At 47.2% G+C, this 17,211-nt stretch overlaps 1 protein-coding gene across 4 annotated transcripts in view; it reads left to right on the forward strand.

Moving 5' to 3' along the window:
• Positions 1 to 17,211, forward strand: part of C2CD2 (C2 calcium dependent domain containing 2) — a 70,021-nt gene that overhangs the window by 33,238 nt on the left and 19,572 nt on the right. For 3 of the 4 annotated variants that reach the window (XM_005548633.5, XM_045389326.3, XM_074033977.1), the window contains 8 exons: positions 3,154 to 3,258; positions 3,867 to 3,989; positions 7,408 to 7,531; positions 9,417 to 9,525; positions 12,339 to 12,403; positions 14,070 to 14,194; positions 14,679 to 14,853; positions 16,010 to 16,123. In XM_005548633.5, coding sequence (XP_005548690.3) covers positions 3,154 to 3,258; positions 3,867 to 3,989; positions 7,408 to 7,531; positions 9,417 to 9,525; positions 12,339 to 12,403; positions 14,070 to 14,194; positions 14,679 to 14,853; positions 16,010 to 16,123 — 940 coding nt within the window. The remainder of the gene's footprint in view (positions 1 to 3,153; positions 3,259 to 3,866; positions 3,990 to 7,407; positions 7,532 to 9,416; positions 9,526 to 12,338; positions 12,404 to 14,069; positions 14,195 to 14,678; positions 14,854 to 16,009; positions 16,124 to 17,211) is intronic. The other variant, XM_005548634.5, reaches the window with a different exon arrangement.

Raw genomic sequence — 17,211 nt, forward strand, 5'->3', positions numbered from 1 at the left:
TTATTTTTATTTATTTATTTATTTATTTATTTATTTTGAGACGGAGTCTCACGCTGTTGCCCAGGCTGGAGTGCAGTGGCGCGATCTCGGCTCACTGCAAGCTCCGCCTCCTGGGTTCACGCCATTCTCCTGCCTCAGCCTCCTGAGTAGCTAGGACTACAGGTGCCCGCCACCGCGCCCGGCTAATTTTTTGTATTTTTAGTAGAGACGGGGTTTCACTGTGGTCTCGATCTCCTGACCTTGTGATCCGCCCGCCTCGGCCTCCCAAAGTGCTGGGATTACAGGCTTGAGCCACCGCGCCCGGCCTATTTTTATTTTTTATTTAAGTTCTAGGGTACATTAGTATTACCACCATTCCATGTTTTAATAATAGGCTTATAATAATAAAGACATACATATAATTATGCATATCTCTATAATTTTATATAGAGAGACTTACAGATCTCTAGTAATTACAGTAAGCCCAGTGACACTTTGGATGCCCAAATCATCAGAGAGTTTGTGCGTCTCTCACATCCGGCCAGATAGTCACCAGAGTTCCTATTTAGCTGGTATTTAAAAATTGCAGTTGTCTGGGCTTGTTTCAAGGGTCACTGCCAGTTCAATGCCCTGTTTCATCTCCTGTGTCCTTGGACTTAGCACCGAATTTGGGGGATGAGCTCAAGTCATGCAGAATTCCCAGTCGCAAGGGAAGATGACATCTCGTATGCTTTTCCTACAAAGGCATAGTTTTAAATAGCCAGCACTCACAAGATTTCCTGGCTACCTACGTGGCTTTTTTCTGAAATCCACCCTCCCAGTTCCTCAGCCTCGCCCCAGCAGCACCCCCTTTGAGAGAACTGCAGAGGTGAAAGGTTGGCACCATGGATTCATGAGGTGTTCATGCTCTCCTGCATCCCCCAGATGATTTGGACAATGTGATTAGAAAATAACCTTCAACGTCTGGGTCATATTTACCCAACATATGATGCATGTTTTGGAACTGACTGAGTCCAGAGAGGATCACAAACACAAATGAAGAAATGTCATTTCTGACATTGTGTTTATTATATCAAAGCATTCATGCCATGTTAAGCAGCTCACACAGAAAGAACACAGTTGTATCTTTGATCTGTTAACACAGTTAGAAACCGGCATGTGGATTACCTCTCAGCGCAGAGGCAGCTGCTAGAGATTGGTAAGTAATTGATGCTGGCGGCAGGAGGCATTCCCGCTTCTCTGATGCTCCTCTGGCCAGAGATGCAAGAGTGGTCTCCCTCGACTCAGCTGTCTGTGTCAAAACAAGTAAAGTGCACTGTTCCCCTAGAATTACCTAATTTTTTCCAGAGTTACCAGACAAGGAAGGCAGGTTGGAGACGGTTATGCAGTAAAAGTCATCTTTTTTCTCTTACCCTGCTTCTAGCCGAGGTGAGAGTCCACGTACTCAGATAGTCTAAAGTCGTTCTTCCCTTTTGTTTAGGAGCGGGGAAGGGATGGGGATGTGCAAAGTTGAGACTTTTGCTTTGGATGGAACATCTAGCTGAAGAATAAAGGATACAATAGTAGCTTTCTGTGGCTGTGGAAACAAATGACCGTGAACAGTTTAAAACAGCACAGACTGGTGATGCCATCATAAAAGGAGGCCAGGTGTCCGGCCAGGTGCAAATCCAGAAGCTGTCAGGGCTGCCTGCCTTAGTGGCGGTCACAGGGGAGTCTGTTCATTGCTTTTGGGGTTTTTGGTAGAATTTCATTCCAGGGGATTACAGGACTGAGTTCCATTTTCTTGTTGGCTGTCAGTGGAGGGCCATTTCTGGCTCCTTGAGGCACCCCATTTTTCAGCTCAGGGTGCCTTCTTCCACTTCCACACCAGCAGGGATGCCTGCAGTCCTCACTTCATATGCCCTGGCCCCTCTTCTCCCATGCCCCCCCACTCTTCAGGACTCACGTGTTTCCACTGGGCTCTTTGGAAGGACCCAGGGTCATCTCCCCATCTTGAGGTCCTTCTCCTATTGCACCTGCCAAGTCTCCTGTGCCCTGTAGGGTCCCACAGTCACAAGTTCCAGGGATTAGGGTGTGGACATCTTTGGGGGCCACTGTTCTGTCTCCCAAATGGACAGGATGGGATGAGGCATCCTTAGAGATTGGAGTCCAGTTAGAGGCTGCCGTGGCGGCCCCGGCAAGAGAGAGTAAAGAGGCCTTTGTGTGACACACAATCTTCAGGACTGTGTGAGTGTGGGGCAGGGGAGCCCGCGCCCAGGATTAGAATGAGGTGCCCTGGGCCCTTCTCTCACTCCTGTCTCCTTTATGCCTTGGGGACACTCCCAGAAGAAGAAATGCAAGGCACAGCAAACTATGTTAAATAGACTGCAGGGCTTTGATGACATCTAGTTGTTGGCAACCAATACTGAGGTTCCTCTTTGAGGGGTAGGTTGAGGCCAGTGAAGGGGCAGGAAGGGAAGGGGGTAAAGGGAGTTTGGGGTCCTGCTGTCCATTTTGAAAGCACATAGTATGCCAAATGGAAAGCTAAGCAGTTTTCTATGAAAATACATGAATAAATGAGCAGGTACGCATATACATACACACACACGCACACTCACGCACACATGCACACACACGCACACACAGGCATACATGCTTACACGCACAGTTCCACACACACTCAAATACGCACACACACGCACATTCATACACTCATACATGCACACACACCCATACACGCACACACGCACATGCACACACGTGCACACTCACACATGCACACTCACACTGACATGCACACACATGCTCACACATGTGCATATATGCACTCACGCACACACAAACATGCACTCACACATGCACATACACCCATACATGCACACACGCACATCCACACACACGCCCACTCATGCACACTCACATGCACACACGCTCACACATGCACACTCACACATGCACACACATGCACACTCACACGCACGCACACACTCGCATGCTTACATGGAAACATGTTCACACATGTGCGCACACATGCTCATACACGCACACATGCACACATGCACATGCACATGCTCACATACACACATGCACACGTGTTCACATACGCAGTCACATGCACACACACACATGCACACGCACATGCACATTAAGGCTTTGGTGGAAAGAGTAGCCCTCTAATAACTTGTTTTTTAATAGCTGGAGTTCCACATGAAAGAGAAGAGAGAGGACCTCCAGATTAGCTGGTCCTTCATCAGTGTGCCGGAAATGGCCGTTAATATCCAGCCCAAAGCACTGGGGGAGGTCAGTCCGTAAGTTTTTGTGATTCTTCCGTTGGCGTGAGAACACACGTGTGTTAGAACAGCCTGTGGTGGGGAACTGAGTGCATGGCTGGTGTTGGTGGCCTCCTTCCCTATCCCCAGCCACCCCTTCTGGGGCTGGCTTGGGCCTGTCTGGATGTGGATGGTCCCTTTGGCTTGGCAGGGCCTGCGGGGGATGGCTTTGATGGGATTGAATGCAGGGCTCCCACCTGAGCTGCACCTGGAGTCACCTGGCCACTTAAAAAAACCCTGAAGCCTTCCCCAGATGCGGGTTTGCTTGGCTGGATGATTTTAGCATATGCAGCCAAGGATAATGACAGTGTAGGTACCCGTTCCATGCTCTGCCGTATCTGGTGATCAGGCGCTCTTTCCCGTGGTGAGGGCGCTGCACTCGTAACTTGAGCTGAGTCCGAAGGCTGCTTCCAAGGGCAGGGCCTCTTCTTTCCACAGATTTTGCAAGGACAAAGCTAAAATCTGAAGGTAATTTCCTTCCTTCCTGCTTTGCATGGTTTTAGTCACCCGAAGACATGAGGTTGGGAGCAGGGAATGGGCTTGCAAAGTCTATTTGTCAACTTTCTCCTCTTTCACCAGGACCCGGTGGCTGAGACAAGTGTGATGTCTGACACTCTCAAGGACATCTTGAAGCATTTGGTTGGTTCTGCCTCTCCATCAGTGGTTCTGATCATCAGGCCCACGAATGTAAAGGAAGCTCAGGTAAACCCATCTGGGTGCTGTGGCTGCATCTGAACCGTCAGGCACCATGGCCCGCCTCTCTTGGAGAATCTGTGTGCATTTCCAGCATTCCTCCACCTCCCATGGTAGAGCCAAGATGGCTCAGGTGCTTGCTGGAGATAATGATGGTGGGTGTGGGATAAAGCCTCGGGTTCGGAGCAGGGGGCTGCAAAGCTTCATGAAGTGGAAGGAGAATCGCTTGCACCCAGGAGACGGAGGTTGCAGTGAGCTGAGATCGCACCACTGCACTCCAGCCTGGACAACGGAGCAAGACTTCACCTCAAAAAAAAAAAAAAACAAAACAAAACCAAAAAAACCCTGACATTTCCCTGTCCATTCAGAGCCCTAGACCTCATCCTTCCAGGACCAAGGTACCTGGGAAAGCAGCCAGCGTTGAGAACATTGCCCCAGAAGCAAGCAGAGCCAGGTGGGTAGGATAGACAGAGATAGTTTAGCCTGAGCCGGCCTGCTGCCCTGGTCTTGCCTGCAACAGCTCCTGCCTCTTGGAGGTCTGTGTCCTTTGGGAGTGCACGATAAAGGAGGCTAGTCTCATCTGTGTGACCCCCTTTTCCGTATCACCTGCCTCCCCCCTCATGCTGGAGCCCCCCTGTACCATCTGATTAGGGTGCTGCTCACTTTTCTGGTTAAATTCTTATCCAGAGCATTTGCCCTGGTCAACTTCGTGGGCCTAAATAACACATCAATAATCCTTTGTTTAAGGTGTGTTCTCTTGGTCATATGCTGATCTTTTTATCATGACTATGTGAAACAGGCACTTATAGTCCCTGAAGTTTAAAAAATATATTTTTTGGCAGTGGTTTTATATAGCATGATAAAATATGTCTTTATTATAATGTCCATCTTTATTATCTAGCTCTTGGTGAAGTCAGTTTGAAAATATAAATTCTTATATGATGTTGGTCCTTGGTCTGCAGACGTCACCAGCCGTCAGTAGAGTCTGAAGACTTTGTTTCACTGAACAGATATCAGTTGATGGCAGTGTTTGGTGCTAAGCCCTGGCTGTGGGGGTCACAAGAGTATAAGGAAGCACCATCACCCTCCCAAAGCCTGCAATATGCAGAAGGGGCACCGGGCCAGCAGGGCAGAACAGGAGGGGTGCGGATGTCTGAGGGGTTTCCCAGGGGCCTGATGCCTGGGGGCACTCAGCCTCTCCAAATGGAGGGGACCAGCCCGTGCTTCTTGGGAGGTGAGAGGAGAGTCCCAGTGCTGTCCCTTTCAGTAATTCTGTCACAGTAGCTTATTTCACATCAGAGGTGACTGTGCTGAATATGACAATCAACTTTTAATGTCAAAATGTATGCAACTTTATAAAACAGTCGTATATTTTTGGAATCCATGAATTTAAAAAATAATAGGACCCAGAAGATCATAACTTCAATCATGCTTTTCCATAAATTTGTACATTTTATTTAATCAAAATAGCATATATATATATATATATATATATATATATATATATATATATATAAAAATTATATTGGTCAAGATTTTCCAGAGAAACAAAACCAATGGGAGTGTGTGTGTGTGTGTGTGTGTGTGAGTGTGAGATCGGCTCACACAATTATGAAGGCTGACAAGTTCCGAGATCTGCATTTGGCAAGCTGCAGCCCCAGGAGAGTCTGTGGGGTAATTCTAGTTTGAGTCTGAAGCCCTGAGACCCAAAAGAGCCCGTGGTGTATGTTCCAGTCCAAAGGCCAGTGGGTTCAAGACCCATGAAGAGTCACTGTTTCAGTCCAAGTCTGAAGGCAGGAAAAGGCCCCTTTCCCGGCTCAAGCAGTGAGGAAGAGGAGTTTCCTTTTACTTAGCCTTTTTGTTCCATTGCGCCTCCAACTGACTGGATGAGGCCCACCCACGTGAGGGAGGAGAATCTGATCACTGCGTGTGCCAAGTTAAATGTTAATCTCATCCAGAAACACACTCACAGTCACACCCAGAATCATGTCGGACCAAATATCTGGGCACCCCATGGCCCAGTCAAGTTGACACATGCCGTTAACCATCACCCTCAGCAATTGAAAAAGAAAAGATTTCATCTCTGTCCCAGACAAGTAGATTGCTCTGTCCCCAGTGCTCGCACCCTTGGATTTCAGGGACTTCGGCAATTCCGTCTGCGGCTGTAGCACCCTCAGCTCACGTTTGGGAAGTGCCCGGCTCAGAACAGTGTTTCTGGGTGGGAAAGAGTATGTGTGTCTCTTGAGACATTAGGGGACGTTCCCCTGAAGAAGTGCTCAGTCGAATCAGCACCCAGGTCTCTGCCTGAAAACTTTCACAGCATGGGGGCTGGCGCCACCTCTGAGAAGCCCGTCTGGGTCCCTGAATGCTTGCAACAAACAGAGCCTCTTTTAAAAGAACACTCTTGGCCAGACGCGGTGGCTCATGCCTGTAATCCCAGCACTTTGGGAGGCTGAGGCGTGCGGATCCTGAGGTCGAGATTTCGAGATCAGCCTGGCCAACATGGTGAAACCCTGTCTCTACTAGAAATACAAAAAGAATTAGCTGGGTGTGGTGGTGGGTGCCTGTAATCCCAGCTACTCAGGAGGCTGAGGCAGGAAAATTGCTTGCACCCAGGAGGCAGAGGTTGCAGTGAACTGAGATCGCACCACTGCCCTCCAGCCTGGACAACAGAGCAAGACTCCGCCTCAAAAAAAAAAAAAAAAAAAGAAAAAAGAGAACCCTCTTGGCAGTGGGTGACAGGTGGAACCCGGTTTGGGAAATGCTGGTTTGAAGCTGGGCTCTTCCAGATTGGGGGTGCTTTCTGTTGGAAACGCCCTGGTGCCTGTTGGAAGATGTGAGGTAGTGGAAGCTGGTCCCAGCTGCCCCTGCCTCTGTCCCCTCACCTGTCCCCTCTCCTATGCCCCTCACCTGTCCCTTCACCTGTCCTCTCACCTGTGCAGTGCTAGGTGTGCATAGACATTCCTCATGTGGGCGTTGTACTCTGCGTGGAGGTGGGAAATGGGTGTGGGCTGACGGCCCTGGCCGTTCCCATCTGGCTGGTGTCCTGCTCTGTGTTAGCAGGCTGTGAGTGCCTGCAGCTGGCAGAAGAGGTCCTCACACTCTTAAGCACCTGCCCGGGTCAGATAGTTTAGACCCATGGCAAAGCGAGCTCCATCTTCCCCTGTGGTAAGTTTTGGGAACCCTGTCTGTGGATGAATGCATTGCTACTTGTGCTTGCTGTATTTAGGATAGAAAATGCTCCCAGCAGGAGGATGGCGATGGCTCATTGGCTCCCCAGAGCAGACCCCAGAGCTCGGGTTCTCCGTGCAGGTTTTCCTGTAGACACCCCACTGCCACCCCCCCCATAACAGGAGTCCAGCGGCTACTTCCTTGGTCCTCAGTCTCCCCACAAAGACCAAAAATAAAGTGCTTTTTATTTTTTCAGAACTTACAGTGTGCCCCCTCTACTGCTCAGGAATCCTGTCCTCCGAAACCTCCAAGGGCTCACGAGCTAAAGCTACTGGTGAGGAACATCGGCGCCTTGCTGCTCAGTGAGCCTGGTGCCTCAGGTGGGTGACAGTGGGAGCCTGGCCTGCCTGGAGGGGCTGTTCCTGCCCCTGAGCAGAGTCAGGGGCTCTGGGGGGGCTTGGATTCTCTGGTGGCATCCTCCTGTGGGGGTGCAGTGGGAGCCCTGCCATGGTTGCAGAAAGCACCTGAAAATGTAATGGGAACAAGAGATGGTAAAAAATGCAATCCTGTTTCTGCACGTGTGAAGGCCGAGGGGAGAAAGGAATATAATTGATTTGGCCTTTTTCATTTGTCTGGAATTGTCCTGTCTTTTTTATCTTTTCTTTCCTTTTTTTATTTTTAAACTGTTGAACCCGTATGTATGTGTTAAGCATCCCTGACCAACGTGCAGCTTCTGCTTTCTTAGAAAGTGGGTGAAGGGGGATGTAGGGAGTTGATGGGCATCAGATGACTTCGGCCACACTCGGGACTCCCGTGCTGGGAGACCATGGCTGCTGTTGGAGCCAAGACAAGCAACACAGAACGGATAACCCCTTCTGGGTGGTTCTGAATCATTGTTGAGGCCCCAGACACAGAGTCACTCGAGACAGGGCACCTCTTTACTCCGCGACTCCGTTTTGCCAAGAACAGGAGTGAATTGTATTGCCTGAGTGTGTTAAAGGTGACTTATCTTTATTTGCGAGGGACTTCCTCCGGTTCCAAAAGCACAAATGGGCACATCTAGCAGCCGAGACTGTGCAGAGCTAGCTGTCGAGGATTTTTTTTTTTTTTTGGTAAAAGTGCCTGCACGTTGCCCTTTCTTTCAGCCTGTACTGCTTAGTGGCTAAAAGTGGGCTCGCTGGACTCGGTCGGTCAGGGTTGGGGTCCCAGCTCCCACACGCACCTGCCCTGAGGCCAGGCCCTGTGCCTCCCTCTGCTGGATGTCCCCACGTCTGGGTCTGAGTCTTCTCTTGAAGAGTGACTGTGAAAGCTCAGTAGCGAACGTCTGGAGGCTGCTTCACCCTGCTGCGGCATGGTCCAGCGTCCACACATTCTAGCAATTACTGATTCCACAGTGTGTTAGGGACTTGGTGCTGCAGGGAGAAGCATTGTCTCAAAGCAGAAACAGCTGTTCACTAGGGACATGTCCTACTACCTGGATCAAATACCCAGCTAGTATTAGGTACCGCACCTGTCTGGTGTAAGTTGGGAAATGGGAACTCTGTGAGGTATATTTCCAAATTTAGGAGTCAACACGAACTGATGTTCGGGCTTTGGCAAACCGTTAGTCTTGTCTAAAAGTGGGGACCATGCCTCTGTATATAATGGTGCTGCCTCTCGGGGAGGGTCCCCCTGGGAGCCCATGCCTGTGGCCAGCACTGACGGAAGGGGCGAGGCACTTGGGGTCAGCCCAGGGCTGTTGATATCAAATGTAGGAAAAAATTCTTTAACTCCAATAAAGGTTGGTGCTATGAGCATTTGAAAATGGAATGAAAGAATTCCCAGTCTCTGAAGTGGGTAAGCCTCAACCTTAGCCATTTAATTTAGCCTTTTTTTCTATGCATACAATGTCTTCATGCAATTTAAAAAATAAAAATAATGCCGGGCGCAGTGGCTCACACCTGTAATCCCAGCACTTTGGGAGGCCGAGGCGGGTGGATCACGAAGTCAGGAGTTTGAGACCAGCCTGGCCAACATAGTGAAACCCCGTCTCTACTAAAAATACAAAAATTAGCTGAGCGTGGAGATGCGCGCCTATAATCCCAGATACTCGGGAGGCTGAGGCAGGAGAATCCCTTGAACCCGGGAGGTGGAGCTTGCAGTGAGCTGAGATTGCGCCATTGCACTCCAGCCTGGGCAACAGAGTGAGACTTCATCTCAAAAAATAAATAAATAAAAAGTAAATAAAAATAAACGCCAACACGATGCCCTTCTATTTAATTACAGGCCACATTAACGCAGTGTGCGTCGTGCAGCTGAACGATCCCGTTCAGAAGTTCTCCAGCACCCTGACGAAAAACACTACGGACCTCACGTGGGAAGAGGAATTCACCTTGTGAGTCCGGCCGGGTTATCTTGGGCCTGCGTGTCCACGGTCGTGTCTGTTCAGGAGTGCTGAATCCTGAGATCGTTCTGCAGCACCGTTTAGGCTAAAACACTAAACCAAAACAGTTAACAACAAATTACGTCTTAAGCTTCTTAAAGGTAGCTTTAGGTCAAGCATGGGTTTCGTTTTAAAGGCAACTCTTAGAGTCAGTTTTCTCCTCCTGCCCTGATATGAGGAGAGGAAGCCGTTGTTGGGTCTCTTAGAGACACACACATCATCCATCATGGAAATGGAGGGAGCCTCTGACTGAATCCAGAACCTAAAAAAGAAAATAGAAAAAGGGGCTGGGTGCAGAGGCTCATGCCTGTAATCCCAGCTGTTTGGGAGGCAGAGACAGGAGGATCGCTTGAGCCCAGGAGTTTAAGACCAGCCCGAACAACATAGCAAGACCTCTTCTCTACTAAAAGTTTAAAAAAAATTAACCGGGCATGGTGGCCCTTGCCTTGCCTGTGGTACTCCTAGCTATTTGGGAGGCTGACGTAGGAGGATCGCTTGAGCCTGGAAGATCGAGGCTGCAGTGAGCTGTGGTTGTGCCACTGCATTCCAGCCTGGGTGACAGAAAGATACCTTGTCTCAAAAAAAAAAAAAAAAAAAAATTGGCGAGGCACAGTAGCTCACACATGTAATCCCAGTACTTTGGGAGGCTGAGGTGGGTGGATCACTTGAGGTCAGGAGTTCAAGATCAACCTGGCCAATATGGTGAATGAAACCCTGTCTCTACTAAAAATACAAAAATTAGGCATGGTGGCAGGTGCCTATAATCATAGCTACACGGGAGGCCGAGGCAGGAGAATGGCTTGAACCTGGGATTCGGAGGTTGCAGGGAGCTGAAATTGTACCACTGCACTCCAGCCTGGGCAACAAAGTGAGACTCCATCTCCAAAAAAAAAAAAAAAAAAAATTAGAGACAGGGAAAAATGTAGGCCATGCACATAAATAATGGTGTAAGAATCATAAATAAAATATTATCAAACAGAATCTAACAGCACATAAAAAATAAAACCAGCTGTGTTCATACCAGGAATGTAAGGATGTAAGTGTGCTTTCACATAAGGAGGTCTATTAATGGTGTTCATCATGTCACTAGATCAAAGGAGAAAATAAACGTATTTTCTCTACATAGGTCCAAAAGACATTCAGTGACATTTAATACCCATTCTTAATTTTTAAAAACTTAATTAGAGCAAAATTTATGGAGACTTCTTTAATAAGATTTTTTAAATCACTATAAATGGTAAATACCAGAAGCAGACTCACTAAAATCAAGAGAAGGATGCCTGTTGTTTTATTCTAGAAGTATTGGTTAATGCAATTAGATAAGGAAAAAACCATACACAAATACCGGAAAGGAAGAGGCAAGACCGGTCATTGTTTGGAGATGATATGACTGCATATCAGGACTATGCAAGAAAATCAACCCAAAGTATTAGAAAGAATAATGGATATAATGTAGAAATGAATATTTAAAAAAATAATAGACATAATAATTTAATGAATTAGCTGAGTACCAAGGTATTAAAATCAATCACAATCTAATCCTTAAAAAATGAACAATTAGAAAAAGTAATGGAAGGAAATTTCCCGTGTGTGTGTGTGTGTGTATATATATATATGAGCTTTTATAAATCATGAATGGAAAAGAGGACAGCTGCCTTAGAAAACTGAGCAAAATTCCTGAACTGGAAATACAAAAGCCAGAGCTACCGATGGCCATAAATTTCTGAAAAGATGTTCAGAAACAGCATAAAGTCATGCACACTTTGGCAAAAGAGAGAGGTCATTTTTGTACCTCACAGCTTGGTGGAGAGTAAGAGAGTGATAATGCCATTGGAAGTGTCACTGGGAATAAGCATTCTGGATGCCATCAGTCAGCCTAAATAAAAAAACACCTCTCAAGTGCACATGCCATTTGACAGGCAATTAGAGTTTTCCTGAGGAAATAATCACACGGCGTGCAAAGATATATGCGTAAGAATGTGCCTCTCAGCTTGTATATGGTTATGAAATGCTGGGGACCACCAGCACGTTAAGAAGCGTTTGTTATTGAAGAGTTGGCCAAATAAAATCTCCTAAGGCCAAAGAGCAGAATACTAGAGGCCCATCAAACATGATGTTGCTCTGTAGTTACACAGAAAGACATCCGCAAAATTTTCAGTTAAAAGAATAGATTACAGGCTGGGCGCAGTGGCTCACTCCTGTAATCCCAGCACTTTGGGAGGCCGAGGCGGGAGGATGGCTTGAGCTCAGGAGTCTGAGATCAGCCTGGGCAACATAGCAAGACTTCATCTCTACTTTTTTTTTTTTATGCCTTTTTAAAGAAAATAAACAGGTTACAAAGGAGGAGGGAGGTATGTTGTGTTCTGTGTTTTGTCTTTAGGTCATTATATAGCTGTGCTTTCAGTATGGCAGCGACTGGCCACGTGTGTCTCTTTAAATTTAAGTTAACGGAAATTTTTAAAAATGACGTTCAGTTCCTTGGCTTGCACTGGCCACCTCTCCAGTGCTCTGTGGCTACCACATTTGACAGCTGGTCTGTCACTGTCATCACAGAACATCCTGTTCACTGCTCTGGAAGGCTAGTCCCTGAATATTAACGGTAGCTGTTTCCGAACGGGGAGGTTGCAGATACTCTTTCCTATTTTTGGTTATGTGTCTTGGTAGTTTGTTAAATATTGACATCTTTGTGTTCCTTTCTATAATCAGAAAAAGTGCTATATTTCATAAAAATAATAAAGGACTCATAACTTTTTTCTCTTCCAAAGCGAGTTGAATGCCAAGTCGAAGGAGTTACACCTGCAGATTTCAGAGGCTGGGCGACCCTCAGAAGGTGGGTTGAGCAGGAGCACAGAGGCCTCGCCCTCTGGAAAGGTCCTCCACTGCGTGACCTGGGCCTCGGGAAAGGGCAGTGGGAGATCCAGCAGAGGACGGTGACCCCTCCTCTAAATGACTTCGGTTTTCCCATGGGACGTTTTGGTCGAAAGGCAATTTGAGTTATTAACAAGGTCATACATTTTGGGGAAATGTTCAACTGGATTTTTTGTTTGTTTGTTTAAAAAAAAAATCCAAAATATTTTATGCAACAATTCTTGGCATAGAGAAGTAGTTCTGAACCCTCCTTGCCCCAAGAGACCTCCTTTTCTGGAAAACAAAAACAAAAACAAAGCCTTTTAACTGTAGTAAGATAAACAACGTAAAATGTATCATCTTAACCATTTCTAAGTACATAGTTCAGGGGCAGTCACTACACTCACATTGTTGTGCAACCATCACCCCCATCTATCTCCAGAGCTTTTTCATCCCCATTCTACTGCCTGTATCCATTTCATTGGGTTTTTCCTTATAAAATAAACTACAGAGGTTTAAATGGAACTTAACGATTTATACACAAGAAAGCAACAATTAGAGGTAAAGTCACTAAAACACTAAAATGAACGTGGGCCTGTATGTGTGCGTGTCTCCAAATCAGTAGTTACAATATTTGTTAGGTTTTTAAAGATATAAATATTTTCTTAGATTGTAAAACTCTCCCCATAAACATACCAAAATTGGGAAGCCCTTGCCCAGCTTATCCAGCAATAAAATCAAGCCATTTGGTTACCTCCTAAAGTGAGAAGGTTGTTATTTCTCCCAATTAACTAGTTTTATATCCTAGTTGTTATAGCAAGAATCCTGAGGCGACTTCCTTGATTTTGGAGTCCCAGGAAAACTGGGATGCCCATGAGATAATTCTGAGAGAGGCATTCCGCAGGTCGGGGACCCACACAGCGTGGGGGGGCTGGTCACCTGGAGACAGGTCAACTTCTGACCCCATTCCTGGGTCCCCACTCCCGCTGGCCTCATTCAGATTTCATTCCAGCCCAGCCTGATGGAATCTATGAAATGTCGAACTTTACAAAAACAATACAAAGAACAGCCACATAACCTTTACTCAAACTCACGTATCCTTAACATTTGCCCGGTTTCCTTTACTATTTGTGCTCACTCTTGGTCTCTCCCCGCCATACTCATTTCCTTTTTACACACACACACACACACACACACGAGGATAAATTATATGCATCTCGGCCCTTTATCCTCAATTCCTTAGTGTGTATTTTCCTAGGAATGGAGATACTCTCTTCTGTGTCCACAGTACAGTTATCAGCTTCCTGAATTTACATTACTGCAATGCCTTAACTTATGCCCATTTTCCAGTTTTTGTCACTGGATGACCCCATGATGCCCTTCAGAGCAGTGACCTTTCCACTCCGGCACAAGGCCAGACATTGCCTGACTGTCCTGTTGCTTTAGCATCCTCTGTCCTGCAGCGTTTTGACATCCTTTGTCTTTTATGACACTGACATTTTTAAAACGTTCTGAAACGTGAGCACTTTCGAGTGTGCCAGAGGCACGTGAGGAGCGTGTTCCGGCTGCTGGGCGTGTGGGCCTTTCTGTTCTCACGGAACCCCGTGGAAACATCAGCGGCACCCCTTGCCTGTCTCCTGTCTTTTCAGGTCTGCTGGCGATGGCAACAGTTCCTTTGGATTTGTTTAAGAAGCAGCCTTCTGGGCCACAGAGCTTCACACTGACCAGCGGGTCTGCCTGCGGCAGCTCGGTGCTGGGCTCGGTCACGGCAGAGGTAGGACGAGGCTCCCATGGCGGCTGGTTCCGGCTTGGGGCACTTTCCTAAGGAGCGTCTTCACTTATGTCTGCAGAGTCTCACTCCTGCTTCTGTGGGAAATAAGACCTCCTCTAAGAGGAGATGGTCTTTTATTGTACGCAGGACTACACTCAAACAGAGCATGTTCTGTCCACTGTACAGTTGAGTTATCTGCTGGAGGAGATGACTTTTCAGGATGCCATTTTACAGGCCTACCCCAAAGAGGCCTTTGAAAATTTTGCTTGGTTCTCCGGCTTCTATTCGGTTGCCATCATTATGTGCTGAGCCGGCTGTGTATAAGGTGGGGTCTGTGTCCATTCTGGGAATATCCAGGTTAATTGGAAATGCTAAGTGACCTTAAGGGAAGGAATTATGGTTATTTCACAAGAAGGCAGCGTTACGTGGCTGATCAGCCTGTGCAGTTTCCACAAAACCAGAAACAAGTAACGCGTCTTCTCTGCAGTTCTCTTACATAGAACCTGGGGAATTGAAATCCTGGCCCATCCCTCCCCCTGTTCCTGCTGCAAAAATCGAAAAGGACCGCATGGTGATGCCCTGTGGGACTGTGGTCACTACTGTCACTGCCGTGAAGACCAAGCCTCGTGTCGACGTGGGGAGGGCGTCCCCGCTGAGCTCCGGTGAGACAACAGGAATGCAGTCGAGGAACTCTGTGCGTGGCGCCTGCCTGTAACCACCTTGCCCCCATAGACTGCGGAGTCCTGGAGCCTGCAGCACTGAGTGTTAGGAAAATCTCACAGCACAGGAAGGGTGCTGATTGGCCACACTCGTGCTTCGTGTTTTGTTGTTGTTGGACGACAGTTATCTTTTTCTTCTGCCAAACACGTATGCAATAAGCTGAAACGAGGTTTGATTCCCATGGTGTATTCTGAAGCTAAAATCTAGATAGTATAAATAGTTACACTTAGGGGTGTAACTCCAACTAAGTTAAATTAAGAACTCTATTATAGGGCCGGGCGCGGTGGCTCATGCCTGTAATCCCAGCGCTTTGGGAGGCCGAGGTGCATAGATCACCTGAGGTCAGGAGTTTGAGACCAGCCTGACAAACACGGTGAAACCCCATCTCTACTAAAAATACAAAATTAGCTGGGTGTGGTGGCACATGCATGTAGTCACAGCTACTCTGGAGGCTGAGGCAGGAGAATTGCTTGAACCCAGGAGGTGGAGGTTGCAATGAGCCGAGATCACGCCATTGCACTCCAGCCTGGTCAACAAGAGCGAAACTCCCTCTCAAAAACAAAACAAAACACAACAAAACACGAACTCTATTAACTGTATGTGGGGACAGCACACACTTTTTTCTTGAAAAATTCAAAGTGAGTTGGCTTTGTAGACTTTCTTCTGTTAAAAATCGTTTGTTAGAAGGCTTGACAGGCTATCATTTGCGATCCAGCTGAATTCTGTACCTGTCTCCACAGCCACTGCCTTGGAGACAGAAATTTCTGTATAAGTGTATGCTTTATTTCTCACAATTCACAGTGCATCTCTACTTGTGCAAAAGCATCATCCTCCCAGAATACATGAGTTGGCACAGTTCAGGGATGCCAAATAGAATGGGAAATTCTAGCTTAGTTAAAATGTTTCTGAAATTTTATTTCAACCTGGACTCCAGACACCACTGTTGCCTTTCCTCCGTTCAAAACGGCTTTCATTAAACTTTGCCTTTGCCAACTGCACACACCAGAGTTGCAATGAGGGCTATCCTTTCACTTTTCGGTAATTGTTGATCCAGTCAACCATGGGGCCAGCTTTGTAATCAGAATCTTCCTCTGGCAGAGTCTCCGGTGAAGAGTCCCATCAAGGTGAAGGTGATCGAGAAGGACATCTCTGTCCAGGCCATCTCCTGCCGCAGCGCCCCTGTCAGCAAAACGCTCTCTTCTTCAGATACAGGTAACTGAGACGTGCCCACACCGCTCTCCCTTTTAGCACCTTTGGGCCTTTTGGGCTGTTCTGATATGAAGTACTTTCCTTTCAGAGTTTGGAAAAAGTTGTTTTGGGCCAGGTGCGGTGGCTTACACCTGTAATCTCAGCACTTTGGGAGGCTGAGGTGGGTGGATCACTTGAGGTCAGGAATTCGAGACCAGCCTGGCCAACGTGGTGAAACCCCATCTCTACTAAAAATACAAAAATTAGCCGGGCGTAGTGGCGCATGCCTGTAATCCCAGCTACTTGAGAGGCTTAGGCAGGAGAATCGCTTGAACCCGGGAGGTGGAGGTTGCAGTGAGCCAAGATTGCACCACTGCACTGCAGCCAGGGTGACAGAGTGAGACCCTATCTCTTAAAAAAAAAAAAAAGTTTTGATTTGGCTTGGTTTTGTGGTTGAGTGATGAGTGAAGGAGAGGGAGATAAAGGGAACTCCAAATTGATCAAAGACCAGAAGCGGCATTCGTATTCCTTCTACATTTTAGGGAATGCTTTAACAAAATAAAAAACCAGCTGAGACTTTACGTTTTAAAATTTCTGATCTTTTTTTTTTTTTTTTTTTTTGAGACGGAGTCTCGCTCTGTCGCCCAGGCTGGAGTGCAGTGGCGGGATCTCGGCTCACTGCAATCTCTGCCTCCCGGGTTTACGCCATTGTCCTGCCTCAGCCTCCCAAGTAGCTGGGACTACAGGCACCTGCCACCACGCCTGGCTAGTTTTTTTTTTTATTTTTTTAGTAGAGACAGGGTTTCACCGTGTTAGCCAGGATGGTCTCGATCTCCTGACCTCGTGATCCGCCTGCCTCGGCCTCCCAAAGTGCTGGGATTACAGGCTTGAGCCACCGCGCCTGGCCTTCTGATCATTTTTTTCTTGCCCAACACGCTAGCTACATTAATATCAAATAAGTAGGACTTGGGACATCATCCTCACGGTCACTTTTAATTTTGTTTCCCACTCTCTGCTTAGACCTGTTGAGTAGAAGTAGTTTTCCCTTCTACTAGGAAATGGTCACTGCTAATAGGAAATGCAAATCTCCTATTATTTTATGGTCACTTTCA

Source organism: Macaca fascicularis, chromosome 3 (genome assembly GCF_037993035.2).
Source record: "Macaca fascicularis isolate 582-1 chromosome 3, T2T-MFA8v1.1".
Taxonomy (NCBI): domain Eukaryota; kingdom Metazoa; phylum Chordata; class Mammalia; order Primates; family Cercopithecidae; genus Macaca; species Macaca fascicularis.